Below are 27,985 nucleotides of genomic sequence, written 5' to 3' on the forward strand. Positions count from 1 at the left end.
GCGACTGTCCCAGCGGCCAAGGAGCCGGTGCCCCACTTGGCAGCGGCCTCCACGTCTTCTCCCAGACGCTCTTCCTCTCCCTGCTCCCCCTGCTGTCCACGCGGGGGCCCCCTGCCGCCCGCGTGCGCGCCAGGGACACTGCCTGGTTTTGCTCGGCTCAGAGTCTGAGGGCAGTGACCGGCGGGGGCCCCTCTCCCCCCTCCCACCCTGCCTGGTCCCCCAGGGGCGGGCCTCTATTTGGGGCGAGACAGCTGCTCGCCCCACGGGCCGCCCCCTCCCTGCAGACCGTGCTCCCACCTTTCCAGGCCGCGTTTTGAGGGTGTCAGTCGGTCTCCACGCCCCGTGGCAGCTTCACGGCCTGAGGGAGGGACGCGCGGTCACAGAAGGAAGCGGCACCCGCTCTGGGGGTCCACGGCCGGGAAAGCGGCGTGGACTCCTGCTCCGCCAGCGTGGCTGTGTGCGCGACCTCGGGCGTGGCTCCTTGGTGCCGGCTGGTGTGCACGGGGCGTGTCCCAGCTCCGGGCCCCGTCCCCCGGAGGAGCGCCAGGCGCGCCTCTGCAGGTACCGGGTCCGTTTCCAGCAGTGGGATTTGTGTCGATGGCGTGTGCAGCTTACGGTGACAGGAGAGGCCCGTCACCAGCAGATAGGTGGGCGCGGGTCCTGTCGCACGGGTCAGGCTGTCCCTACACCCCGTCGTCAACTGAGGCTGCCCGGGTTTGCCTCCAACAGGAGAGGGTGTGTTTGGGTGGTCTCTGAGCAGGAGCGGACTGGACAGCTTCTCACACACCTGTTGAATGCGTTTCCATCTCTTAACGGGAGCTGGGCCTGTGGCGTCTCTTCAGGCCCCTTTCCCTGCAGGTTGAGACTAGGCCCCAGGGGCCTCGGGGTCTCCTCTCCCCCCGCCCCCCCGGCACCAGCTCCTCCTCCTCCTCCTCCTCCTCCTCCTCCTCCTCCCCGTCTTCCTCCTCCCCGTCTTCCTCCTCCCCGTCCTCCTCTCCCTGCACCTCCACATGAGGCCTTCCCGCCTCCTGCCCTGGCACCCTCACTTCCTGTGTGCAGACAGGTGTAGACTTTAGGAACATCATGCTCCTGACACCATCTTGGAGAGCCTGACTGGAGGTGGGAAGGTGTGGTTGTTGCCCGAGAGCGTCACCGTGACGGCAGCCCCGTCCGCCCATGGAGAGCAGGAGGGGCAGAGCCGCCCTCCCGACACGGCTGTGACGCGGCTGTGACAGGAGGCTGTGTTTGCCAGATGTCCGGGGGGACACAAGCCTGAGAAGCTGGGCGGCTTGGGGCGCACCGACGGACACGGGGACCGCGGGGCCCACGGGCCGGGGACCGGTCCTTCCCGCGGAGCGGTGCCCGCGGATATGCCGGGGACCCGTTGCCCCCGCGGGCAGCCATTGGGGCCGCGCGTGACCCGCGTCTCCTTTTCCAGTGCGGAAACATGGCCCGGGAAGGCCTGCGCACCCTCGTGGTCGCCAAGAGGGCGCTGACGGAGGAGCAGTACCAGGACTTCGAGGTGAGCCGACCCCTGCGGGCCCCCACCCCGCGCGGCCGCCCGCCGGACCGAGGCCGGCCCCCCTGAGCGCACGGCCCCTGTCTCCTCAGAGCCGCTACAGTCAGGCCAAGCTGAGCATCCACGACAGGGCGCTCAAGGTGGCGGCCGTGGTGGAGAGCCTGGAGCGCCAGATGGAGCTGTTGTGCCTCACGGGTGTGGAGGACCGGCTGCAGGCGGACGTGAGGCCCACCCTGGAGCTGCTGCGCAACGCGGGCATCAAGGTGCGGGCGCGGCCCGGGCCCGGGGGTCCCTCCTGGAAGCGCCCGCCGTGCCGCCGGGGTCGGGGACGCAGGACCCCTTCCTCCCCGCCCAAAGTCGCCCCGGCCCCCCGCCTGCCTCCCGCCCCAGCCCACGGTTTGTCTCTCTCGCTAGCTGCCCGCCGCCCTGCCCTTCCCTGCCCTTCCCTGCCCTTCCCTGCCCTTCCCTGCCCTTCCCTGCCCTTCCCTGCCCTACTCTTCCCTCCCCCACCCCAGACCTTCCCTGCCCTACATCTACCCCACCAGACCCCCACCTCCACCCTTCCTTGCCCTTACCCTGCCCTACCCTGTCCTACCCCACCAGACCCTTCCCTTCCCGCATCCCTGCCCTTCCTGCCCTGCCTGCCCTGCCTCTACCCTTCCCTACCCCACCCTACCCTTTCCTATCCCACCCTTCCGTACCCTTCCCTTGCCCTGGATGTCCCGGCCCACCTGGGTCTCGGACTCGCCCGTGGGGCAGCTTCGTCCCAGAGACTTTTGCGGCCCTGGGCATCCATCGGGTGTGAGCTCGGGACAACCCCGGCCTCGGACACCTCGGGTCCCACCCAGATGGGGGTGCGCCCCCTCGTGCCACCGAGCTTCCCGCTCACGAGCTGATATGAAGGCGAGGGCCACTCGGCACTGCCTCGTCTGTTCGTCGTGCTGTCGTGGGGGGGTCCCCGTAAGCCACACGACTCGAGGCTGCGTGGCGCTGCCTGCCGGCCCGCCCTGCCTTTTTCTTCCTGGTTTGTCCCCTTCGTACAGGGGAAATTGGCGGGTGGTGGCGTTGAGCGTTAGCTTTGAGAGAGGTCCTTTCTGATCCCACGTGTTCCCAGTGAAGCCCAAAGTTCGGTTACAGGATGGGAGAGAAGATTTATCCCGAGGCTGCCCTGAGGACCGGGCCTCACGCTCAATGGTGAAAATAACACTCAGCTGGTGTTGGTAGGTAGCTAGTTGGAAGAGAACCAGTAGGTAGCTAGTTGGAGACGAGGAAAGCGGCTCCCGGCATCCGACCGGAACGCACGCGGCGGTTCTGACCAAGACGTGGCAGTGTGTGCAGGGGTGGGGAGGGGCGGTTCTTGCCTCCAGGGGTCCAGGTGGGAGACGAGAAGATACGTCCCTCCGTCCCGGACCTCGGCCGAGTCAGGAGGTACATCTGGCTTCGGAATTATGCGAGAGCAGTTCAGACCCCGGGCTGTTACGTGATGGAAGCCTGACTGCTGTGCAGCAAACATTGGCGGGAAGAGCTGTGACCGCTTAGAAGCAGGGCCCCGCTGCTTTTGCTGAGGTTTTTCATAAACCTCCCCCAGTCTCGGTCGTACGTGCACGGTGGTCGGGGGGCTGCCGTGGTGAGTGTGCCTCGGGTGTGGTGCCGGGGCGTTCACACTGATCGTTCTCTAAGCTCGTAAGGGTTTCTGCCCTTACACCCCCGTGTCAGGAAGGAGACCCTGCATCTCCGCGTGGCGTGAGGGTGTGATTTCGGAGGCCACACGTGCCCCTGTGCTGCACGCGGGCTCACCAGCGGCCGGGAGTCCGGCCCAAATCGTTCCCAGCTTTGTCTTAACGACGCGTCGATACATCGTAGTCTAGGTCCAGGCTCCGTGAAGGGAAGCGGTGTGGGAAGTAAATAAACCGCTCGAATCCCCAGACGCCGAGAAGACCCACAAGTCTCGTCACCGGGAGTCACGCCTGAGAGAACTGGTGTGCCACGAGTTGTTGGCTCTTTCCAAAAATGCGTGTTTATACACGATACACAAAACACTTGAGGAATTCAGATGTTAATGAGAAGTGTTTGCCGCTCTGTGACTAGGTGTACAAACCATCCTGTTGTGTATTAGATGTCCTGGTTATGTTCTCTTTATAGTCTAGGGGTGCTTACGATACATAGCACGTGTTTATGTAATTTCTTTTTAACTTTATTTTGAGAGAGAGAGAGAGAGTGCACACACACACGAGTGGTGGAGGGGCAGACAGAGGAAGACATAGAGAGAATCCAAGCAGGCTCCACACCTTCAGCGTGGAACCTGACACGGGACTCGAGCTCACACACCGTGAGATCATGACCTGAGTTGGAGTCCAGAGTCAGATACTCAACCGACGGAGCCACCCAGGCACCCCATTTTTTTCCGTAAGAGTAGTAGTATTTGACATTTTTTTAAGTTCATGAATCTTGAGAGAGAGCGCACACACGCCAGTGGTGGAAGGGCAGAGAGAGATCAAGCCATCGGGGGAGGGGCAGAGCGAGGGAGAGAGAGAATCCCAAGCAGCCTCCGTGCTGTCGGCACAGAGCCTGACGCGGGGCTTGACCCCACAAACCGCAAGATCACGACCTGAGCGGAAGTCAGGACTCGGATGTGTAACTGACTGAGCCACCCAGGCGCCCCTCACGTGTTTTATTTGATACAATTTTAGGCTTAACTATTCCCCATTTAAAATCCATTTTGAACCTCAGTTTCCAGCGGAAAAACCAGCAAGTTGAGCAAGGATCTCCAGGGGGCTCCTCACCGTGCAAGCCCCGCTTGTTTGCACACAGGGCTGTGTGAGCTCTGCCCTTGGGTGTGTCCAGGTGCCCTTGTTAGCCTCGGTCCTGACCTGCCTCAGCCCCCAGCATTCCCGTGCCTCCGGGTCTCGGCTGCCACGTCTAACGTCACTTTGCTCCTACTCGTTTTAGATAAGTCGACAGAATTTTCATACGGTGGTGAAACGTACGACAAGTAGCAGTTACCATCGTAGCCGCTCTTCAGCGTGTAGCTCACGTCACTGAGTACGTGCCCACTGTTGTGCGCCCGTCCCCACCAGCTGTCTTCAGAGCTCGTAAATCTGAGGCTCAGTCCCCATTAAACGCCAACTCCCCCCCGCCCCCAGCCCTGGCGTCCACCCTCTGCTTTCTGTCTCTGGATGCAACAACGCCAGGGACCTCCTACAAGTGGGATCACACAGCGTTTGCCCTTCTGTGACGGGCGCATTTCACTGAGCATAGTGTCCTCGGCCGTCCGTCTTGTTGCGTCTGGCGGAATCTCCTTCCTGTCTAAGACCGACCGCTATTCTGTGGTGTATGTGCCGCGTTTTGCTTATCCGTCCGCCCGTCCGTGACACTGGACAGCTTCTGCGTTGTGGCCGGTGCGCGTGGTGACGCCGTGCGCCTGCGCGTGCAGGCGTCTGTGTATGAATAGGCGCTTGTAAGAGACAGAAGTGTGGTAGTGTGGAAGCTCACCACCGTCACTGGTCTCCTAGATATGGATGCTGACAGGCGACAAGCTCGAGACCGCCACCTGCATTGCCAAAAGCTCGCATTTGGTGTCCAGAACCCAAGACATTCACATTTTCAGACCAGTGAGTATTTGTCTGAAAGCACTTTGGTTTACCTGTTGGTTTTGTGAGGATGTACGTGCAAGTGTGTGTTAATTCCTGAATACCTCCACCGAGAGAGAAACGCCGTCATTTTTTACTCCCATCCATAAAAACATTGAAAACGGTTTCTGTCAGCCGCCTACCTCATGATGAAAAAGCGACATTTGAATGGAGAGAAAGGTCTAAATTCACACGTACTTTCCCATTGTCCTAGGAGGTTCGTTTACTCACCGAGTTTCTATTTTAACACCGATGCATTCATTTCCTGCTCAGTTTACAAACTGTGTGTTGGTAAAAATTACATTTTTATATTAGTTACACCCTAGTAGGAATGCATCTTTAATCTACCACAAGTTTCAAATGAAATGCCGTTCCTTAATTAATTCAAAGAAAATCAACAAGATGGTCCAAAGTTTGTGTTTCCTGTATGTGTTAGTTATGACTGTTTGTAATTCAAACAAAAATGAAATTTCCCGGCTCTGGACTGCCGCCGCAAGACCGGACCGCGTCTTAAGTCACGAGTCCACAGAGGTCGCTGTGATTCATACACATGGGCTGTTTGTCCCTCCGACTTGGATGACACTGTAACGTGGGTGCCTCTCTCTCTTTTGTGGAGGTGACCAATCGGGGAGAGGCCCACTTGGAGCTTAACGCCTTCCGGAGGAAGCACGACTGCGCTCTGGTCATATCTGGGGACTCGCTGGAGGTGAGGCTGCTCTCTGACCAAGCACTGGTCTGTCCGTCTGCCCGTCCGTCCCCTCCGCGGAGGCGAGGCCGCTCTCTGACCCGGCTCGCGTCCATCTGTCCGTCCGTCCCCTCCACGGAGGCGAGGCCGCTCTCTGACCCGGCTCGCGTCCATCTGTCCGTCCGTCCCCTCCGCGGAGGCGAGGCCGCTCTCTGACCCGGCTCGTGTCCATCTGTCCGTCCGTCTCCTCCGCAGAGGCGAGGCTGCTCTCTGACCCGGCTCGTGTCTGCTCCCCTGCTGCGGACAAAGGGCTTCCTGGGTCTCACCTGTGCTGCTGTTGAAGCTACTTCTCTGGTAGCAGCACTTGTGGGACCCTGGTGAGCACCTATGGCCTGAACAAGGGATAACTTGTTCCTTCGTGTTTTAGAGGGTGATCCATTTCCGACTTACAGTCCTCTCGAGGCGCTAGGCCTCATTCTCGCGGTTAATAGCACAACCGCCTTGGAGCCTCCAGAGTCTGGACCTAGAGGTATCCAGACCGGCATTTCCAGGACTGTGCCCCGGGTCACAGGAACAGGAGACAGGCTTGTGGCCCCACAGGAGGGGCTGGCACGGCTGTTCCTTCCCGAACCACACTCACCCTGAGGCCGGCGCCCGTGCCCCGTGCCCCGAGTCCCCGGCCTCCTTCCTGGTTCCCGTCCCCGGGGGCTAAACCCAGCCTCTGCCAGGGCCGGGCTCCGGGGGTTCTGTGTGTCTGGCCGTGTGCGGGCACCTCCCTGACGCTCCGCCCCGGGCATCCGGCGGGGCAGCTGCTGCGGGCCCCGAATCCGCGGACGGGCGGGGCGGCCTTGACCCGGGGAGGAGGACCCGGAGGTGCGCCCGGCACCCGTCCGCGCCGTGCTCTGCGCCTCGGTGCTGACGCCGCTGTGTCGCAGGTGTGCCTCAAGTACTACGAGCACGAGCTGGCGGAGCTGGCCTGCCAGTGTCCCGCCGTGGTGTGCTGCCGCTGCTCGCCCACCCAGAAGGCCCGCATCGCGAAGCTGCTGCAGCACCACACGGGGAAGCGCACGTGTGCCGTCGGTGAGCCTGCCGCCCTGCCGGGCCCGCCCCCCCCCCCCCCCCCACCCCCGGGGAGCTGGTCCCGTGTCTCCGGGCTTCCGTGCCACCTCCCGCTCCTGTGCCCACAGGTGACGGGGGAAACGACGTGAGCATGATCCAGGCGGCCGACTGCGGGATCGGGATCGAAGGGAAGGTACGTGTGCCCCTTGGTCCCTGCGGCCGGCCCCGAGCGACCCCTTCGGTGGTGCGGGGAGAGAGCGGAGCCCACTAGCGCCGGGCCCCTCCCGCGTTCCCGCGTCCCCCAGGAGAAGTGCGGGACCAGCACCGGGCCCCTTCCGCGTCCCCATGTCCCCGCGTCCCCCAGGAGGTGTGCGGGACCAGCCGCCTGCAGCCCCTCCCCCGTCGGGCTCCACGCGTGCCACCAGCGAAACTTTCCTGCCGCCCGCACCCCGTCTCCCCTCACGTTGGCGCAGGCCTGTGGCGGGGGGTTCGTCTGGTGTGGGAATGAGCCCGGTGCATGTCTCGCTTTGCCCGACAGCTGTGCGTCAGGTGGCGCCGTTTGGAGTCCCGCCCCGGCACAGCTCTGTGGTGCGGCCTGCGGCTGCTTAGGGCCCCGGGGGCCGCCGTGCGGGCCTGATTCCCGCAGGGCCCACGGGCTCCCGGGTCCCGGCCGGCGGCTCCTGCGGGGCCGCGGGGACGGGCCTCGGTCCTCGGGCGGCCGACGCGGAGAGGCGCTGGGTCCGAGCGGCACCCCTGCTCGTTTCAGGAGGGCAGGCAGGCCTCCCTGGCAGCGGACTTCTCCGTCACGCAGTTCCGCCACATCGGCCGGCTGCTGATGGTCCACGGGCGGAGCAGCTACAAGCGGTCGGCGGCCCTGGGCCAGTTCGTCATGCACCGGGGCCTCATCATCTCCACCATGCAGGTAGCGGGACCGCTGCGGGCGCGGCCGCGTGCAGCCGGTGCAGCGCGGAGGGCCGGCGGGGCTGACGGCCGCTCTCCTCCCCTCCGCTCCCGTCCCCTCCGCTCCCACTCCTGTCCCCTCCGCTCCCGTCCCCTCCCCTCCCCGCCCCTCCCCTCCGCTCCCGTCCCCTCCCCTCCCCGCCCCTCCCCTCCCCTCCGCTCCCGTCCCCTCCCCTCCCCGCCCCTCCCCTCCCCTCCCCGCCCCCCGCCTCCCCTCCCCGCCCCGCCCCTCCCCTCCCCGCCCCTCCCCTCCCCGCCCCTCCCCTCCCCGCCCCTCCCCTCCGCTCCCCTCCGCTCCCCTCCCCGCCCCTCCCCGCCCCTCACCTCCTCTCCGCTCCCCGCCCCGCCCCGCCCCTCCCCGCCCCTCCCCCCCCTCCCCTCCCCTCCCCTCCCCGCAGGCCGTGTTCTCCTCTGTCTTCTACTTCGCATCCGTCCCTCTGTACCAAGGATTCCTCATGGTGGGGTGAGTGAGCCACGCGCAGTACCGTCTGGGTGACTCCGCGCACGGTCGGCGTCAGGAGCTCGGACCCCCTCGCGATCTGAGCAGAGCGTCTGTTTCCCGGCGGGCGTCCGGGGCGCGGTGAGGCGGGTGGGCGACCGTGACCCCCCTCACGGGCTGGAACACAGGTGGACGTGCGGGGACGTGGCCAGTGACGTGGCCAGTGACGGCCCCACAGCAGGCGCCCCGGGCCGGGACCCTGCGCCACACCAGACCCCGGGAGAGTCTCCCCGCTAGTCACCACGTCTCTCCAGATCCCCCACGGCAGCGACTGCTGCCAGTTTTGCCCGTCGAGCCCGGAGAGCAGGAATTTTCTGTTGCAGTGAATGAAATGGAGCGCCTCTTCCCCTCGTGCTTCAGAGTTACGCCAGGAAATAAAACCGGCAGGACCGTCGGCCTGGCGGTGAAGTCCAGGTTGTGCCTCTCGGCACCGCCTCCCCCCTGCTCCCGCAGAGCCCAGCACCCGCTGCCCTGCACCGCCTGTGTGGTCGTTCCCCGGGCTCCATCCGCACAGCATCCCTGCGGCGCAGGCATCAGCGGCTCCCCCGTGTCACGGGCAAGGAAGGACACACCCAGGGGCCGGGGAACGTGACAGAGGCAACAGCTCGTAGGGGCAGAGCCGGGGCCTCACACAGCCCGACCTGTCTCCTGCGGGGTTTAGCGGCTTTCCGGGGCAGCAGAGAACGAGCCCGTGAGCGGCTCCAGCCCTTGGGGTTGGGGTTGTTTTGAGTACATTTCATTGACACGTGCCCAAATGCCGAGGTTCCGGGTGATCCGAGAACCGGGAGCACCAGGCCGGCCCCGTCAGGCTCCCCTGGACACTGATGTCCGGAAGTCCCCGGCGTCGTCCCAGCGCGAGGCCAACGGCAGCTGCTTGCTCCCCCCCCAAAGCTGCACCCGCTGGGGAGGCGGACAGCAGGCAGACCTGAGCACCGCTCCAGGGGCCCGGGCGGGGTCGCGTGTGTCCTCAGTGCGGCCGCGGGGCCCTCCCACCCGTGGTTGCCGTGGCCTGGGGCCTGGGTCCTCCTGCAGTCCCAGGGCCAGCTGTGCGACCCAGCCTCACTCCTGATGGCCCAGGCCCGGGGACCGGTGACCAGTGCTGGCGCCCAGAGCAGCACACAAACGGGCAGACCCTGAAGGTGCAAAAGGTTTCAACGCTGTTTCACGTTTTCCGTTGCCTTGGCCTCTGCGACACGTGTCCCATGACTTGCTGTCGGAGCACGGGGTCTGCACACGACGTTGTGACAGCTGGACTGTTTCTGTGGAGGCCGAAGAAAACAGTTCCCGCTTTCTTTCCTGCTGTCAAACTGTGGAGTTGAAACACGAAAAGGAGAATTTAAGGGACAGCGGCGATCCCTTCCTAAATAACACTTGCCCGAGTTAGCGAAAGCACAGCTGTAGGCCTGTCTGCTTTGATGCATCCCACCACCCGCCTGAGCCCTCGTCAGCGGAAGCTGGCTCTTCTGTTGGCTCTTATTCAGAGGTAGTTTCTCTGCAGTCCACGAGAGGCATCCAGAATTTTCTCGAGCCTCGGTGCGCTGAGTCTGTTGGCAGTGGAGAAGAGATGCTTTTGTGTTAAGCTTCTTGAAGAGTAAACAGCAAAGTCAGTTCTGCCCTCACCTAGAAAACAACAGTCAGAAGTGGATGTGAAGGAAGGTGATTTTTATCCAAGTCTAACAAGGCCAAAGTAACGTCCTCAGATCAGAAACCCAGCTACAGAAGCTGCAGGACAGTTGGTACAATTCAACTCCGAGTATTTCCTGGCGTTTCCCCACTTTCCTCTTGTTGGCTCGGCAGGGGCACCCGTGAGGTTCGTGCGTCCGAGGCGAGGCAGCTGGGCACCGTGGGCGCCCCCCCTTCCCCCTGCCCATCACAGGTCCTGGAAGAAGTTGCGCCCGCCCCTCCAGAAAGCACGCCTCAGCACAGTTCCCGGGGAGCGCGGTGTTCCCAGCCCCTCTAAGAGGCTCACGCGCTCACCAGCAAGTGGAAGTCTTGGTGAGACGCCTGGTGGAGAACCCGTCCCATGTTGCCCCGGCCTGCCGGCGTCTCCTGCTCCGAGCAACGTCCTTAGGGCCAGGCCGGCCTTGGTCAGTGGGTCCCTCGTGTGACGGCGGCTGCCGCTCGCAGGACCTGGGGGCCCTGTGTCTGCAGGCACTGTTGGGGGGGAGCAGCTGTGCCCCCGTCAGCTCCTAAATCCTAAGGGGATGGGAATTGTTCCCAGAAGGTTGACAGAAGTAACTAGAAATTTGGAGGAAAGGTAGGGCCTTAAACCAGTTTAATTTAACCCAGAAGTTAAAGGTTGGATCTGTAGGTAGCTCCTGTGACCCCGCTGACCTCCGAGAGCACAGGACGGTGGGCAGTAGCCGGAAACACCCTCCCTGAGAACGTTCCTCCCCCACAGCCCCGCAGTGACCCTGGGACCCGCATCGGCAGCTAGGCGAGGTGGCTGGGGTCACTCGCTGTGGTGCTCGGCCACTGGCCGACCTCCCAACTTGAACACTTTCTCACATATAAAAATGTGAAACCCGGTCCTGTTTTGGGAAAGTCAGAGGTACTTTTCTTCATCCTTCTGCTAAGCATAACCAGAATCTCACAAACATCGTACACAGGACACGCGTGTGGAGACGTGAGAGGGAAGAGGAGGGCCTGGGGCAGCACCACCTGAGCCCCGGGGTCCTGCCGTCTGTGTGTCCCCCCCCCCCCCCGCCCCCGGGACGGACGAGCTGGCAGCTGGAGATGGCCCTGGTCCCGGGGATGAGGACCCCCAGGAGCCTGTGCTGCGGCCGAGGGACAGGAGGGGGCAGCCAGCCGGACAGGGAGGGTCCCTGCCGCAGCCCCCATGCCCCGTCCCTACCTCCCTGGCAGGCACGGTAACAAGCAGTCCTTGGGCGGCATCCGGGGTGGGCGGGGGTGGCACAGCTCCAGGAGACCCAGGCTACACGGCACCTGAGCGTCCGGGTTTCAGGAGAAAATCAGTCGCCACACCAGGAACCAGGAAGGTTTCCAAGTGAGTCAGAGAGGTTGGATGCCAGCCCCGAGGAGCCCGGGTTAGGTGTGTCTGACGAGGGTGTGAAGCGGCTGTGCAAAAATACCGTAACGAGTAACGGGAGTGTTAGAACCAACGGAAAGACAAGACTCGGCCAAGACGTAGAAAATGTGAAGCAGAACCAAATGGAAACGGACCAGAGCGCAGGGCCCACCGCCGGTCGGGACGAATGGCCCAGAGACCCGAGGCCTCCAAGACTCTGGCCTTGTGCCCCTGAAGCCCCGGAGGGAGGGAGGACAGAGGGCAGGGCTGAGGAGACAGAAAGGATGGCTGACAGCTCCCCACACATGGTCCATCCAGGGACATCCACACCAGGATGCTTCAGCCTGAGACTTCAGAAGACAAACTCCTGGGCAGCGGAGAGCTGGGGGGCGCGGCCGAGGACAGCGGGTTCTCTGCAGAACCCGGTGGGAGGGACGGTGTCCGGGCACACAGCCGCCCAGCAACACTGCTCCCAGGGGAGAGGGTGCACAGGCAGGGCCAGCAGTCTGTTTGAAAAACGAAACCTTCCGCTACCGAATCCCCGAGCAGTTACGCTCCTGGGCTTATGACCCCAGGTGGCTCCTTTCAGAAATAAGCAACAGCTTGGTTTGACGCGAAGACCCGTGCAGTGAGTATTCATAGCACTTCTATTTGTGGCAGCCGGAAACGGGGAATGACCCCACTGTCCTCCCGTGATCGACGGGGCCGCGGAGGCAGGCACCCCCACCGGGAACACGGGGTGCCCGTGGCCGCAGTGGTGCCTGGAACAGCCTCCTGGGGGTCAGGCTGAGTGCGAGGCATGAGTGTGGCCTTGCGATGACAAAACTGTAGGGTGGGGGGCAGGTTAGCGGATGAGCGGGGGCAGGGGGGTGTGGGAGGGAGGGGCGTCGGGGGCCCCGCTGCTGCCGGTGGAGGTTCTGACCGCCGGCGCCCACACGACACCCGGGCCGCGAGACGGGGCTGCCACCGCCGGGCAAGCTGGGTGAAGCGCACGGGGGTTCTCTGTGATTTCCTACAACTGCCTGTGGGTCTGCAGAGACCTCAAAATACAAAGTGTAGAAAGAGGAAAGTGGACCTGTGTGAGCATTCGTCCCTTACGGGCTGTGTTATTTGGGGTGAGCATTAAGTCCCAGGAAGAAGCCGAGCCTGGCTTTGCTGTTCGGGATTTGGGGCGCCAGCCCCTGACCGCACAGCTGTGTTGACAGGGGTGCGCATTCCTCGCGCTAACCTGACTCCCTGTGGGTTTTAGGTATGCGACCATATACACCATGTTCCCGGTGTTCTCGCTGGTGCTGGACCAAGACGTGAAGCCGGAGACGGCGATGCTGTACCCGGAGCTGTACAAGGACCTCACCAAGGTACCGCCCCACGGCCGCGCCTCCCGGGACCAGCACGCCCGCTCCTGGTGTTCCGGCTGAGCACCTGCTGTGAGGACGTGTGCCAGCCATGACGCGTTTCCAGGCAGGCTCTAAACAGTGTCTTCTCCATTCTTCCGCATGTTTTTCACTTTTCCTAGTTGTTGTTAACATTTTCCTTTTGACTTAAACGTCAGAAAGGGAAAACCGTTTTCTCAGATGTTTGCAGTCAAGCTCTGTCGTGGTGCGTACGAACAGTTACAATCGCAAAGAGGCTCTGAAGCGTTGGGGGGACTTTGGGCAGCTCGGCAGATGGACCCGGGTCACCCAGTGGCCGGTGCGCCCTCGTTGCCTGTTCTGCGGGAAGGACGCTTACTGGCAGGACTGACTTCCCGTCCACTCGCTGCCGCGTCCCAACACTGTGCACGTCAGAGTCCCGTCTGAGATGCGATGGACAGTGTGTCCATGTCCTCAGGACCCAGGGCTGTGGTCACAAGGATGCTGCGGAGGAAAAGTCCACCCCCAGAAACACCACTCCCTGAAAGTGTGCAGTACGTACATTTATTTGGCCCCAAACTGCGCTCTGTTCAGGTTGAAGTATTCCCGAACGAAGCTTCGGTGTGTCGTGTTTTTTATGAGACTATGTTTTCATAACGTGGAAAACAGGAACAGCCCCCAGCTCTCCAGGCACAAGTGACAGTGACCTTGGGGTTTTCCAGAAGGCTAGTCTCCTGAAGGAACACTGAGAACAAAACCCACTAACCCCAGTTAAACCCAGGTTTACAATTGCCAACCTGAAACCACCAAGCCAGATCTTTAAGACCACAGCCGTGCGCAGAAGGAATTTGCTGGTGTTAGCACAGACTCCGTTCGGCTGACTGTTGACCCCTCGGAGAGCGCTGGCCCCTTAATGTTAATTAAAGGACATCTATCTCTGGGCGTGGTGGGTTTCTTACGGAGTTGGAGCAAAGGAGATCTAAGGTTCTTGGAAAAAAATACAGAGTGCTCACATTACTTTCATAGTCAGGACAAAAATAAAGCTAGTGCATCAGTATCGTGTAAAATAAAATATCAGTCATTACATTCAAGAACATTTAATTTGGTAATAAAATGCAAACATAAAATATATACATCGAGCACTAGTATCTTGATGGCAATATTATCGTGAATTACAAGGAAAACTGGTTTATCTTAAAACGGGAAAACCGTTATCATTCAGTAAAGCGGTACAGGATCAAAGATCCAAAAACTACAGGAAGCTTTTGTGAGTAATTAGAATTTTATTAGATCGTGTGTTTCCTTATTTTCATAAACTCCAGAAACGTTTACTTAAATGCCGCGTCACACGCCTGAGGCGGAAGCAAGCTTTTCATGTAAGAACGAAACTCCATGAGCTACTCTGAAACCACGGGCAGTTGGTGGCCCAGCCGTTACAGGTGGGCCGGGGGGCGTGGCCAGACCATGAAGGACTCAGAGAGCGCAGTCATTACCAGCCGGACGGGGTTGCTCACGGTTGTTCAGGATGTCAAATGCGGATGCCCTAAGTTACCTAGTAACCAGAATATGTTTACAGGGTCACAGGTGGCCACAAATCCGTAAGCTCCCCCATTAGCGGATGCGTTTAAACACAAGGGGACTCAGGAAACGATGTTCAGTTCTGACTGAGTTGGATCTCGTTAAGGTACTAGTTTTTCATTTTTGTTAAGGTGACCAGTTTAGAATATTTCGGTATCCTAAAGTCCGGACATCGTTCCTATGTTATTTTGGCAAGAATTCAGCCACTTATCTTCCCGAAGCATCTTTTCCCTGAGATCTAAAATCTGTTCCTTTTGTGTTTATGGTGTATCTTTGTAAATCTGAGAGCCTTCAAATCCTTTGAAAATGAGGTAGCCTTAAAGAACTCAACCACCTAACTCGATAACAGTTGAGTCGTGTTTTCTTACTGAAGCCAGGGAGATATTTTGAAGCTTCACGTTGCTTCGTAACACTTTGCGGATGACTCAGGAGGCCGGCAGGCCGGCCGGCCGTGGGCAGGCGTGGAGTCGCGGCCACTGGAGGTAGCCGGCTGGGCTCGCAAAGACACACGAAGCCATCACTGGTCCCAGGAAGCCACGTGCAGTCAGGAGAGAAAACAGAAACTCAGAATAAGTTAAACGACACACAGCACAGGACGGCAGCGCGAAACGAGCCGCAGACAGATGTGAGCCGTCGTCTGCCGCGCTACACGTCCAGCCCATTTTGAGCCCAAGGTCACGATAAATTTCTCAAATACTTTCAGAGGAAATCGAGGGAAGCAGAGTACGGATCCCTTGCAAAACAGACAGGAAATCCTATGCTTGAAAAGAAAATGCCCTGTTTTTCATACTTCTTGATAACCAGTCTTTTTGTTCCCGGAGTGTGAAGGATAAAGCGTTCTCCCCTGACTGACTTATCCTAACGGGGTCGGCCAGCCTGAATATCAACGTCCGCCCTGCTCTGCCTGCAGAGCCTAAGCCCTACCTGGAGTCGGTACCTGTCCAGTAATTGTGTCAATGACGGGGTGAAGGACTCCCAACGAAGAGGCCGCCTTCCCTTCTCCTTCCTAAATCCGTATTGTGTTCCTGGCGCAAAGTGCAGTAATGTTTTGGTGTTCCTCTTTTAAAGGCCGGACTCCGCTCTGAACGCCCACACTTTACTCAAGAGGAACAGCCACTTGCACTGTCCCGGGCGCAGCCGGTGCGTCAGGGGCCCCGCGCACTCCCCCCTCTCCCAACTCTGCAGACGGCTCGATTTATCCCAGACGGTCTGCGGCCTCGTAGGAAAGGCCACGCGAGCCGAGATCAGGGGTCAGGACTAGTAAGGTGACCCAGGCTCAGCTCAGCCAGCCCCCATGGTCCTAAAATATCTCAGACCTGTAGCTGTGAAGTCTGAGTCCCAACACATTGTTCTGTGTATTCATGATAAATAACCTGCTAACCGTGGAGGCATCTGGGTTATGGCTGCACTAATTGTCAAGGATTGAAGTCGGTAATACCATACAGTCCTTCATAAACAACCTTGACACCGTTAGACGCTCAACTGTTAGGATTACTTCACTATTTTCTTACTTTCTGTTGAATATTCTCAAGATGGCTTTAGCTCTGAAATGTATGTATTCTTCCATAATTTAGAAATAATAGTGACAAGGCAAGAAAAGGAAACTAAAGACAGAAATCAGGGAGGATCCTTTTGCAGATGAAGTAATCATCTCTGGAAAATCCCGAAGCATCCCCAAAACCCTTCTAGACTAGTAAGGTTAGTTACCTAGTAGTAACTAACTACTAGTTACTAGTAGTTAGTTAACTAATAGTTAGTAGAAAAATATATTTAATAAGAAAGAAAAAATATATTTAAAATAGATTTTAAAATATTTAAAAATATATTTAAAGTATATTTTAAAATGTTTAAGAATCTACTTAAAAATATATTTAATCATTTGTAATTCTGTATATTAGCAATAAGCAGTTGAAATCTGAGAAAAGTTTTTAAACTGCGTTTGCAGTGACATAAAGTAAAGTTGGCTTAATGACGAAACGTGTGTGGGGTGTGGATGCTGGAGGCTGTAGGGTGTGAGAGAGGTCTTTAAAGGTCCAAAAGAGAGGTGCCTGGGGGGCTCAGCCAATTGAGCATCTGACTTGTTGATTTCAGCTCAGGTCATGATCCCAGGCTGTGCTGACAGCACAGAGCCTGCTTGGGATCCTCTCTCCTGCCCTTATGCTCCCCATCTCAAATTTAAAAATTAATAAATAAAAATGCAAAAGAACATTTGTGACTGGAAGGCAGCGTGGCCAAAAGCTGACAAGCTGATTCCAAAATTAAAACGTTTTTACAAAGGGGAACAAGGTTGGAAGACTCAACTGTACCCGATTTCAAGACTTTCTATTCGGTAGTAACCAATCCACCAGATTATCGGCAGAGGACAGACACGTGGGCCAGCGGGGTCGACAGCCCAGAGGGAGAGCCACCGTGTCACAGCTGATCTTTGACAAGCGTGAAGGGAAATCCAAAGGAGAGGGGTCATCTTGTCAACTGATGTTGTCGGAACCACTGGCAGAGATGGAGCCTCCACCCACTCCTCACATCTTGGGGGAAACCCACTCAAGATGAGTCCTAGACTTTAATACTGTTAGCCTTCCGGAAGAAAATGGGGAAGAACCACGTGCGTGACCTTGGGGTAGGCATAGTTCTTAGATATGGGGCCAGATGCATGATTCAGAAAGGAAAAACTTGGCAAGTTAGACTTTATCATAATTGAGAACTTTAGTTCTGTGAATGACACTGTTAACAAAATGAAAGGGCCAGCTACAGACGGGGAAAATACTTGCAAATCATGCAAGACAGAGGACTTGTATCCAAAATACAGTAAAACCTTGGTCTCAGCATAATTCGTTTCGGAAACATGCCTGTAATCCAAAGCATTTGTGTATCAAAGCGAATCTCCCCACGAGAAATAATGGAAAGTCAGATGATTCATTCCACAACCCGAAGATTCATATAAAAAATTATTATAATACTGTGATATAAGGTAATAAGGAAAATACAAAATAGAAAAATAAATTGACCTGCACTTACCTTTGAAAACCTTTGTGGCTGGTGTGAGGGAGACAGGAGAGAGGAGGGTTACTGTGTAGGACGACTTTCACTACCACTAATGGAATCACTGCTATCTGTTGACTCGATGGAATCTTTCTCTGCGTGGGGGCCATTGTATACGCTCGCCCGGATCACGACTACGGTGCAGTATTAATAAGCTCTCGTCATAGACTGTATGTAATGTAACTGGCAGTAAGGCAGCAGAGGAGAGGGTCTGTATCTGCAGGCAGCCTGACCTAGAAGGAAGCAAAGGACTGTCCGTAGGTGCTTGGCACACGAGTGCCAGTTGTGGGCACCTTCCAACGTCCAGAAAACTCACTGATTTCTGCCAAACACCGAGGCCTGAGACCCAGCATCCAAGCATATGAGACGATCACCCACAGTCCCGCAGAGAGAGAGAGAGAGGAACCCTTGGCTCAGTTGTGATCATGTGACGTTCTGCATCATATTCTACTCCCAGCAAGACATCGCTCATGTATCAAGTTAAAATTTGTTAGAAATGTTTGATCGTCTTTCGGGACACTAGCAGGACAAGTTCCTCGCCACCCAAGGTTTTATCTTGGATAAATATAAAGAACCCTCAAAACTTAAAAAGAAGGCCACCCAATTTTTTAAACAGGCAAAAGAACTGACGTGACACCCAAGGTCACGACATGCAGGTGGCGAGTGAGCGTATGTGAAACTCCCACCACCACCCACTGTTGCTGGGGGGCCGGCGACGACCCCCCAGGCAGGCAGGTCCAGAGCGTCGGCTGCAGCACGGGCTCTCCCACGGCTGACGGAACACAGGATAGCACAGCCGCCCAGACGGAGCGTGGCTTGGAGTCTCTTGTGAAGTTAGACACGCACTGAGCACGGGAGGCAGCAGTCCTACTCCTGGGCCTTCACCAGAGAGAGATGAAGACTCGTGTTCACACGGAATCCTGTAGATAAATGATTACGGGAGCTTTGCCATAATTGCCCAAAACTGCAGACACGCACTGGGATAGTGTTCAGCAGTGAGAAGAAAAACCATCAATCCAGCAACACGGACGAGTCTTGAATGCGTTTTGCTACACAAAAGAAGTCAGGCTCAAAAGTCCGTAAGATCCCATTCGCCTGCCAGCCTGGGAAATGCAGAGTGATGGGGACAGAGGACAGGGGGGTGGCTGCCCAGGGTCCAGGTAGGGAGGCTGAGAAGGGCAGCTGGGGGCAGCTGAGCTGATACGGTGTGGCCCCTTGTGATCCCTCGGTCTCAAACCACATGACCTTCAGGTGGATTAACCTTTCCCAAAATTTGCTTGATTTTATTTTTTACAGTTTGGGTTGGTGTCTAATAGAAAAGTACTTTCGGGTCTTTAAGGTTTCATATTGAAATATTTAAATATTTAAATATAGTAACAAGCATTTATTCAGTACTCAGTAGTTCTGGCTTTATGCTTGCTGTCTTCTATCCGCATGAGTATGTGCCATGATCATCTGTATTCACTTGGAGGAAACCTCTCAGCCCGAGGTTAGCTATGTGCCCTGGGGCGTCCCAGGCAGGACTCAAACCCGGGGCGGCCGGTCCTGAGCGGTGTCTGCCTGTTTGCCCGGACAGAGCTCCTGCTGAAGGAGTATCCCGTGCGTGTGTGAGGCAGGGGTGTGAAGAGCTCCACCAGTCAGTGGCAGACACGTTCTTCCTCTCCCAGAACCGAAGGAAAGGCGTGTGTGGGCCCACGAGAGCCGCTGGACGAGTGGAATGGAATTGTGTTCGTGCACGGCACACTTGTACCCCCGAGTACGGCGAGACTCTTGCTTTCGTCTTCCAGAGCCATTAACAAGCATCACATCCAGAAGCTAGTGGTTTATGCGTGTTTTTCAGGTTTTTTCTCCAATTTATTGTATCGACAGTTCTTATGCCCATCTTGTAGCGTTTTGCCCTAGGAACCTACAGCCTGCTTGGATACAGGAGCTCCGCGCACACTGATACGTTCTCTTTAACAGACACCGTGTGATGATTTTGTCGCTTCTGATACAAGAAACAGCACAGATACCCCTTTGTGTCTTTCACTATATAAACTGATCATCGTGTCACATACATAATGTTGAACAGATGTCAGCAAATCTGGCTACAGACTAAATCTGTTAGTTTTACATCAAAAAATTTAAGTTCTCTTTTAAAATACTCAGATAAAATCGGCCATGTGCTTAATGACATGTGCATTTTGTTGAGGATCAAACACCTGTTGGCATCCAGTCAGAGAAGTGTGCTTGGGAAATCGGCACTGAAAGGACCTGTGTGACACAGGTTAACGTTCTCCTCCTTTTTTAAATCAGCATTGCCTTTCAAAAACACCTGTTCGGGGCGCCTGGGTGGCTCAGTTGGTTGAGCGTCCGACTTCGGCTCGGGTCACGATCTCACTGTCCGTGGGTTCGAGCCCCGCATCGGGCTCTGTGCTGACAGCTCAGAGCCTGGAGCCTGTTTCGGATTCTGTGTCTCCCTCTCTCTCTGCCCCTCCCCCATTCATGCTCTGTCTCTCTCTGTCTCAAAAATAAATAAATGTTAAAAAAAAAAAATTAAAAAAAAAGAAACACCTGTTGTATTTGAACCTTACTTTTCACACGTACGTATGCTAAGGACTCGGGTTTGGCGTGTAACTCAGGAAGATGCTGGAGTGGCCACACGTGTCTCACGGCATGCGTCTCTTCTGTGAAGTTGTCACCTGACTAGGTGATCACGGCTCGGATGCAGACTGCTCTGGAGGTCGTCATGGAAATGCCCCCCTCCATCTCCCGTATTCCTTTGCTGGCATCTGACGGCACTTTGACTCGGAGACCACCCACCTCCCCGGGCAGGGGGACCCTGGTCACAGACACAGCTTCGGACTCTGGTCATTTGCAGTTGACTCTTGAACCTTGGGGGGGTCAGGGGCACGGACACTGTGTACAGTCAGAAATCTGCAGATCACTTTCGACTGCCCGACACGTAACTGCCAACAGCCTGCCGCTGACCAGAATCCTCACTCGTCACGTAAACCTTTGATTAACGTGGGCTTTGAATATCACGTGTTATATACATCACACACATCACAATAAAGTAGGCTGGAGAAAAAAACGTTAAGAAAATTACAAGGAGGGGCACCTGGGTGGTTAAGTTGATTGAGCATCTGACTCTTGGTTTTGGCTCAGATCATGATCTGTTTGTGGGTTTGAGCCCCGCATGGGGCTCTGTGCTGACAGCTTGGATTCTCTCTCTCTCTCTCTCTCTCTCTCTCTCTCTCTCTCTGCTCCTCCCTAGTGTTCTCTCTCTCTCTCTCTCTCCCTGAAAATAAACTTAAAAAAAATCATAAGGACAAGAAAATACATTTTCACTACCATATTTATTTAAAGAAGAACCCTCACAGTTCAAACCCATGTCAAGGGTCAGATGTACACATCAGCACAGCTAACCTGCAACGTGGACTTACGGAAAGCCCCAGACTCTCTGTGTCTCTGCATCTGTAAATGGGGACGATGTCTGCCCGTCTCACCACAACGCTGCATGGATGAGAACGTTGAAGCAGCGGTGTGGAAGAAAGGCAGTGGTCTGTGAGCACACGCATCTATCTGGTGGTGGCCCCGAGGGACTCTGTCCGAGTGTCTGTCATTCTCACGGCCTTGTCTAAGGAGCATTGCCTGGGAGCAGCCCTTAGCGCCAGCAGGTCAGTGCGGTTGGTTAATGGCCGAGTCTTCCCTCTTGGGTGTACATGTCTTCGGGACGGAAGTCAGGCAAGGCCGCAGGCCGTGCTCCACCATCCTGGACGCTTCCCGAACAGCCCGGGCTAAGTTGCGAAAGTGAAGGTGGCTGTACGAAAACCACTCTGTCTGTCACTCTTGGACTCGTTTCCAGAAAGGATCTCAGGGTTCATAAGCTCCAACTTGAGCAGAGGTAGACTGTCCGTTTTTATCTGGAGAAACTAAAAAATAAACATGGAGATGTTTGTTCGGAAGAAGTAAGGGCGTAAATGAAGTTGTTTTTACGACAAAGTCTTCATCTGCTAGTGCATTTAAGCGTTTGCTTACGCACATCCACTCCTGGGAAGCCAACGAGCGTGTGGCTGCAGGTCACCAGAGGTCAAACGAGACATGGCTGCATGCCACAGGGGCACGCGGGGGGCGCAGGCAGGCTGTGGGGGGCGGGGGGTTGGGCCTCGGGGGCCTTTTAGCATTTGTGCTCATTCCTGGCTGTTTGAAAAGCTGTGTGTCACGCGTGTTCCGCTCCGTTAACTAAGATATTCCACTGTTTACCCCTAGGGGAGATCCTTGTCTTTCAAGACCTTCCTCGTCTGGGTTTTGATCAGCATTTACCAAGGTAAGACGGGCCTGTCTCTCCGGGACTGACGCGTCGTGTCTTCTAGCAACGCCGTTCTCACCCCTCGATTCAATTCCAGAAGGCCACAGCTCCATCAGCAGCCCCGGACCCCTGCACGCCGCAGTGTGGCCTGATGTTTTGACTGGCGTGCATCACCTAAAAACTGACCTGTTTTTAATGAACTGTTAACCCAGGAACATCTCCACACGCACCTACACATTGTGTGCCCCACGCAGTGGTTTCCCTTCAAGGGTGAGAAACCTCACTTGGGTGGACAGGAGCCAGCAGCCACCTGGGCTGGGTGCTCCCGATAAAGGGGAGGTCGCGGACAGTCAAGTAACCCCGCGTGCGTTCCCTCGAGAGCAGAACTGCTGGGGGGAGAGGCGACGCGGCCTTTCCTCCAGGTTGTAAACGGTTCCTGCGCCTCCGCTTGGGGCCACGTCTTGTTTTATCCGTAATCCGGAGTCTCCGTAAATCGTCAGTCAGCGCGACGTGTGGGGTGCACGCGGTCCCGTATTTTAAGTGTGACTCGTGTCAGGTGCTGCTTCTGTGACGTCGCCCCGCCGGCTTGCACGGCGCTCGTTTCGCACCCTGATCGCAGCCGCGTGTCCCCTGCTTGTGTGTTCCAGGTGGCATCCTCATGTACGGGGCCCTGCTCCTGTTCGAGTCCGAGTTTGTGCACGTGCTGGCCATCTCCTTCACGGCGCTCATCCTCACGGAGCTCCTGATGGTGGCCCTGACCATCAGGACGTGGCACTGGCTGATGGCGGTGGCCGAGGTCCTCAGCCTGGGCTGCTACGTGGCCTCGCTGGCTTTTCTGAATGAGTATTTTGGTAAGTTGCCTTGGAAATCTGGTTTGTTCAAAGTGTTTTTGAACATTTTTTATTGTTGCTTCTTACCCCGTCGTCTTAAACCACAGATCACGGTAAAACCCACGTCAGAACACTTCACGACACAAAAAGCTTGTTTTCGTGGAAAGATTAAAGTCCTTGTCATAATTTGAAAAATTCAGATCGTCAGCACGCTGGCTTCTGAAAAGACACTGAAGATGACCGTTTCCATAAGTCTCCACGGTTTGTCCCTCTTCCCAGGGGACGGGCGGGCTTGCCCCCGACACGGAGGCCACAGGGCCCCACGGCGGCGGCACGAAGCGCTGTGGGCACTGTAATGGGGTCACTGGGCACGCTCACCCCCACTCCGCTGTCCCTGGCCTAGCGACCTTGACAGGGTGGCCTCACGGAACCTGTCCCCACACGTGGCTGCTGGTCCACACTCAGACTGTGGCTCCGGTTGCCACCAGGCTGGTCCTGGTCACCCTGCCGTACAGATCGGAGGGAGAGTGGGCCAGAGTCGCCCTCACCTGCCACCTGATGCCACCTGCCCAGGACCCGCCCGACTGCCTCAAAGCGCTTCCCTCGGGAGGGACTCCTGCCCGGAGAAGCCCCACGCGGTCCCTTCGTCACGTTGTCCTCACCACACAGCAGCTCCTCCCTCCCTGTTGCCAGTCTCGGGCCTTTCCAGCCGGAGGTGGACGCCCAGTGGCCAGTTCTGTTGGGCGCCGTCCTGGAAGGGATTGATGTGGCCTTGGGACTGCAGGGATTTTAGAACTAGGGCAGCGAGAAGACAGGATATGGTCAGATGAGCCCAGAGATGATGTTTGTCCTTCGGACATCACCGTCAGGTGCTCGGGCCTCCCCCCCACCCCGAGCCCCGGCCCCCGCAGGGTGGAAACGGTTCTTGGGTCCACACTGCACGTCAGAAACTCAGCTCAGTGACTGCTTTCCCGATCTGACGTGGAACTTCCCAGGGGACTTTGAGAAAAGGGAAGACTGCGTCGTGTCCCTGGTGGTTTCGTCAGCGCCAATAACCCAGCAAAAGATGCTGCCTGCTTGTACCCGCCGTCGCTGTGCAAAGCCACTCAGTCGCACTCTCGTGTGACCAGTGCAGAGGACTTCCCAGCACCTCCCCCCACCCCAGAGCAGCAGAACTGGGGTCGCCTCAGGGCCTTGTGACATCAGCCTGTGGCCGGCCTCCCAGCAACCAGTAAACCCGAACGGCCTCCAGACAGCCCCTCGTGTGACCGTGGTCTGTGCAGGCCAGCCCTTCCTTTAAGTTCACTCACTGAGGATTCAGTTCTGTCACCTGCCCCACGCGGCTGGACGCCCAGCCTGACGGGCGCCTGACACACCCCACAGAGGTTCCCAGCAGCGCATCGTGGCTCCGGTGAGCGGAGAGCAGACAGCAGACAGCTGGGGAGAAGCCCTGACAGACAGACGGCCGCAGCCCCGGAGGGGGGCACAAACCTCAGAATGAGAGGAGCTGTGTCCGGTGGCCCAGAACAGGGCGGGGGGAGTAGCGTGATAACAGAGACGTCGCAGGAGTGGAAGATACGACCAAGGAGCCCTCCCCGAAGGTGAGCAAAGAGGCGGAGAGAGAGTTCGTGGGGTGGAAACCAGGAGGAGCACAGGTCCCTGCCCTCGACCACCGGGATTCCCAGGAAGAGAACACACAGCATGGGAATGAGTTCGGAAACAGCACGAGAAAAAGCCAGATCCGAAGTCCCTGTGTCTGCGGGGGACAAGACGGGATGCACACCCGGACCCACCCTCCTCGGAAGCTCCAGACGCCCCCGAGGATGGGAAGTCCCCACGGCTCCGAGGGAGAGGCCAAAGCAGCCTCTGCGGGCGGTCAGGAGCGTGAGCGTGCCCTGCAGAGGCGTCCGGGGAGTATGAGTGGCTGCCCCAGGTTCCGAGGGCAGCGTGCACAGCTGAGCGGGAGAGCGGCTCCGGCCTGGCCACGGGGAGAGGAGGGGACGGTGCGGACGGACACGCGCGCTCCGTGAAAGCCACTTCTGGGAGCACTGTCCGAGGCCGCCGGCCGACGGAGGCTGATTCCCGGGCCCGGCCCGTCTGCAGGAGAGCCGGGGGCTTCCGGAAGGTCTCCGTGTTGCGTGGCCTCTTTGGGGGCAGGTCACGGTCCTGGCAAGGGCTGTGCTCTGGGGCAGCACCAAGGCGTCGAGGGCACCTCCGGGCCCGGGTCCAGGCTGGCCTGCGCGACTCCAGCCAGCGCCTGCCACCCGGGGCACGTGATGAGGCCACGTGCCGTGGGCGCACCGCTCCTGTGGCTTCGCGGGGCATCGGGCAACTTGCTGCCTGGGCAGGTGCAGGACCCCGCGGGAGGGAGCTTCACGGTGAGGGGCGCGGGGCGTGGGAGTCACTCGGGTGAGTGCCTCCGAGAGCCAGCGTCTTGCCGTTGGTGCATGTGGGGTTGCGGCAGGCGGGAGGAGGTGAGAAGGTAGAGTGCCGCGTGGCCCTGGGGATGAGGGCGGGAGGACGGCCCTGGAGTCTACATGGCTTGCCCCCCTTCAGATGCTGGCGGGCCCTCCCTGATGAGCCGTCAGGTCAGAGCATCGCCTGTCAGTATGTCGACGTGTGTCAGAAAATTCGTCTTGAGGCAGAAGCCTTGGTCCCTGAAAATCAAAACGGCGACGTTTTTTCTGTGAGTAAGCAGCGTTCCAGGCCACACCATGAGTCTTTGGGGCAAAGTTGTCTTCACCAGGAGAGAAAGAGAAGAGCCTCAAACTGCTGTGGAAGAGTACAACACAGGCACAGTTGTCTGGGGTGAGGACTGATGGTCACGCACAGCAGCCCCTCCCGGAAGCACGTCTGTCGTTCGTGTCAGGACCGGTCACCAGCGACCTTCGTGTCAGGTGCGGGACCTTCCAGTAGGCGTGTGCACACGGCACCTGGGGAAGCGCCACACACAGCGGGTTTTGCCTTTGAGACTAAATCCCCCGGAACCTTGAGGTCTGGATCCTATAGGGAATGTTGGGGGATGCGCCTTAAAGTTGCAGTAAGTTGGGGCACGTGGGGGCTCGGTCAGTCGATCGTCCGACCCTTGATTTCAACTCAGATCGTGATCTCACAGTTCATGGGATCCAGCCCCACCGTCCTGACAGTGCGGTGCTTGCTGGGGATTCTCTCTGTCCCTCTCTCTCTGCCCCTGCCCTGTTTGCACTGGCTCGCTCCCTCAAAATTAGAAAATAAACATTTAAAAAATGAGTAAGTTGCCATGAGTCAGTTATTGTCTTTCGGTTATGGTTTAAAACATCTTACGGGGCGCCTAGTGGCTCAGCCGGTTGGCCTTCTGACTCCTGATTTCAGCTCAGGTCATGATCCCAGGCCGTGGGTTGGAGGCCCGCATCGGGCTCCTCACTGGCCGTGGAGCCTGCTTGCAACTCTCTCTCTCTCTCTCTCTCTCTCTCTCTCTCTCTCTCTCTGTCTCTCTGTCTCTCTCTCTCTCCCCCCCGTCTCTCCCTCCCCCCCCTCCCTTCCTCCCTCTCTGCCTCTCTCCCCTGCTCACGCTTTTTCTAAATAAATAAGTAAACTTTACAAAAAAGCAACACTGTATGCCAACACGACAGGCAGGAACACGAAAGCAGTGAAACCACAATTACAGATGCATTTCCCATGGTCACGTTTACCGCTGGCAGCTTGCGAGGTCCTGCTACCCCCTTCGCCTCTCTGTCGTCCCCGTTCCTGGCCTGTTTTCAGACAGGTGCAGGCAGAGTGTCTCCGGAGCTTTCTTAGCTGATGTTCTTGTTTCTTTCACAAGGACACAAATTTAGCAGAAGAGTTGGAGACAGGCAGTGATGACCAGTCTCCCCCGGTTTCTCGCTGACTCTCCTTGTGCCACAGGTTGGCATTGGGCTGTTCCCCGCTGAGGTTCCCCCACCTCTGCTGGGTGAGGGCAGGTGCCCAGGCCTCTGCGTCTGCTGCTGAGAATCGCGTCCGTCAGGGCGCCGTGCATCCCTCCCTGCGGCTGGTTTTGCTTTTCTGTCTTTAGTGGTTGAGGCCCTGGAAAACACTGGCAGGGTTTTCCAAAGCACGGTTAAATCCAGACCATATCCAACCGTCTGCGGGCTCGGCCCTGGCTTCGACGCGTGTGGAATCCGTGAGTCCTGCCAGGGCGAGAACGAGCACTGAGTGTGGGCTCCCGCACGCGCCCTTCCCAGGACGCATCCGGGCAGCCCGGCTTTCTCCGCCTGGGTGGAAAGGCGAGCCTGCGGGCCCCTCGGGCTGACGGCCCCACCCGCCAACACGGAGGTCGCGGTGCGCGGGGTCACCTCCCAGACCGGGTACGACAGACCGCGCCGAGCCTCCACCCGCCGGAGGGCATTTGGGGACGTCATACTGGGTCTCTAAGATCTGGCTTCCGTTTCTTCTGCTGAAAGAGCCCATCACGCCAGGTGCGCGGGCCCGTCTCTAGCGTCTGCGGGGACGCGCCACGGCCGCGGGTCTGCGGCTTCGGGCCGCCTCTTCAACCTGTTCCTGCCTCTTCCCTACAGATGTTGCCTTCATCACGACCGTGACCTTCGTGTGGAAAGTGTCGGCCATCACCATGGTCAGCTGTCTGCCGCTGTACGTCCTCAAGTACTTGAAGCGGAAGCTGTCTCCCCCCAGCTACACCAAGCTCACGTCCTAGGCCGGCCACAGCGGCAGCTCGGGGGCCGTGCGGGGCTGCGGGGAGGTCGGGAAGGGACGAGCCCGAGGGCCCGGAGCCCCCGCCGCCTGGACGCTCCCGGCCCGCGTGGCGAGTCGCGCTCACTGTTGCTCACGACTGCGTTTCCGTGTCAAACCACTCGCGTTTCTTTTGAAAAGAAGCCCTACTTCTCTCACTGTTACTGTAAAGCATTCATCTGACTCTCGTGTTCTGAGAATTAAAATGAAAGTTTATTTAGCATTTGGCCATTTCCTAACATTCAGATTCTCTCTCCGATGTCACGGTAGAGAAAGCCCCTTCCGCTCAACCAGAATAAAGTCTAGACGCCAAACGCTGGTGTCTGTGTTTGCTGCCGATGCCTCCCCGCCGGTCACACTTCCCCCGCGGGGACTCGAGTTCCCAGCGTGAAGGGCCGCGTCTCCACACGCGCTGCGGCCAAGGCGGAAGAGGGGCCGCCACCAGCGACGTGCGCTCGAGGGCGTCGCCGCTGAGTGAACCCGCTTCTAACGGGGAAACCCCCGCGCCGGGTCTGGAAGTGGACCCCGGCGGTCCTGTGCGCGCACAGCGCTGCCTCGCCCGCCCCGTCCCCGCTGGTCCCGGCGCTGGGGTCGTAAGCGCGCACACGCACCTGACAGCGTCCTGCTAGAAGCAGCCCGTGTGTTTCCGGCTGCCATTAGGGTTTCGTGCGCCCACGCAGCTGTGTTCGTCCAATGGGGCGTTTTTCCAGGCGCGGAGGTGGCCCCCGCCACTCTGTGGAGCACCCTGGGTGTCACTGGTGACCCCCGACCCCCTGCCCGTCACCAGGAGCGTACTGGGGGGTTCTGAG

General features: G+C 58.0%; 1 protein-coding gene across 11 annotated transcripts in view; it reads left to right on the forward strand.

Annotated features, from left to right (window-relative positions):
• The window catches only part of ATP9B (ATPase phospholipid transporting 9B (putative)), a 252,976-nt gene extending 225,486 nt beyond the window's left edge, over nucleotides 1-27,490 (forward strand). For 9 of the 11 annotated variants that reach the window (XM_053902856.1, XM_053902863.1, XM_053902865.1 and 6 more), the window contains 12 exons: nucleotides 1,439-1,522; nucleotides 1,612-1,782; nucleotides 5,032-5,130; nucleotides 5,765-5,854; nucleotides 6,769-6,913; nucleotides 7,021-7,085; nucleotides 7,659-7,814; nucleotides 8,251-8,315; nucleotides 12,629-12,737; nucleotides 21,600-21,657; nucleotides 22,287-22,490; nucleotides 27,005-27,490. In XM_053902856.1, the coding sequence (XP_053758831.1) occupies nucleotides 1,439-1,522; nucleotides 1,612-1,782; nucleotides 5,032-5,130; nucleotides 5,765-5,854; nucleotides 6,769-6,913; nucleotides 7,021-7,085; nucleotides 7,659-7,814; nucleotides 8,251-8,315; nucleotides 12,629-12,737; nucleotides 21,600-21,657; nucleotides 22,287-22,490; nucleotides 27,005-27,141 (1,383 nt within the window). In that variant the 3' untranslated portion in view covers nucleotides 27,142-27,490. Of the gene's footprint in view, nucleotides 1-1,438; nucleotides 1,523-1,611; nucleotides 1,783-5,031; nucleotides 5,131-5,764; nucleotides 5,855-6,768; nucleotides 6,914-7,020; nucleotides 7,086-7,658; nucleotides 7,815-8,250; nucleotides 8,316-12,628; nucleotides 12,738-21,599; nucleotides 21,658-22,286; nucleotides 22,491-22,576; nucleotides 25,719-27,004 lie in introns of those variants that run through there. The other 2 variants (XM_053902858.1, XM_053902864.1) reach the window with 2 other exon arrangements.
• The last annotated feature ends 495 nt before the right edge of the window (nucleotides 27,491-27,985 follow it).

This window comes from Panthera pardus, unplaced genomic scaffold (assembly GCF_024362965.1).
Source record: "Panthera pardus isolate Hobbes unplaced genomic scaffold, ASM2436296v1 HiC_scaffold_15, whole genome shotgun sequence".
Classification (NCBI taxonomy): domain Eukaryota; kingdom Metazoa; phylum Chordata; class Mammalia; order Carnivora; family Felidae; genus Panthera; species Panthera pardus.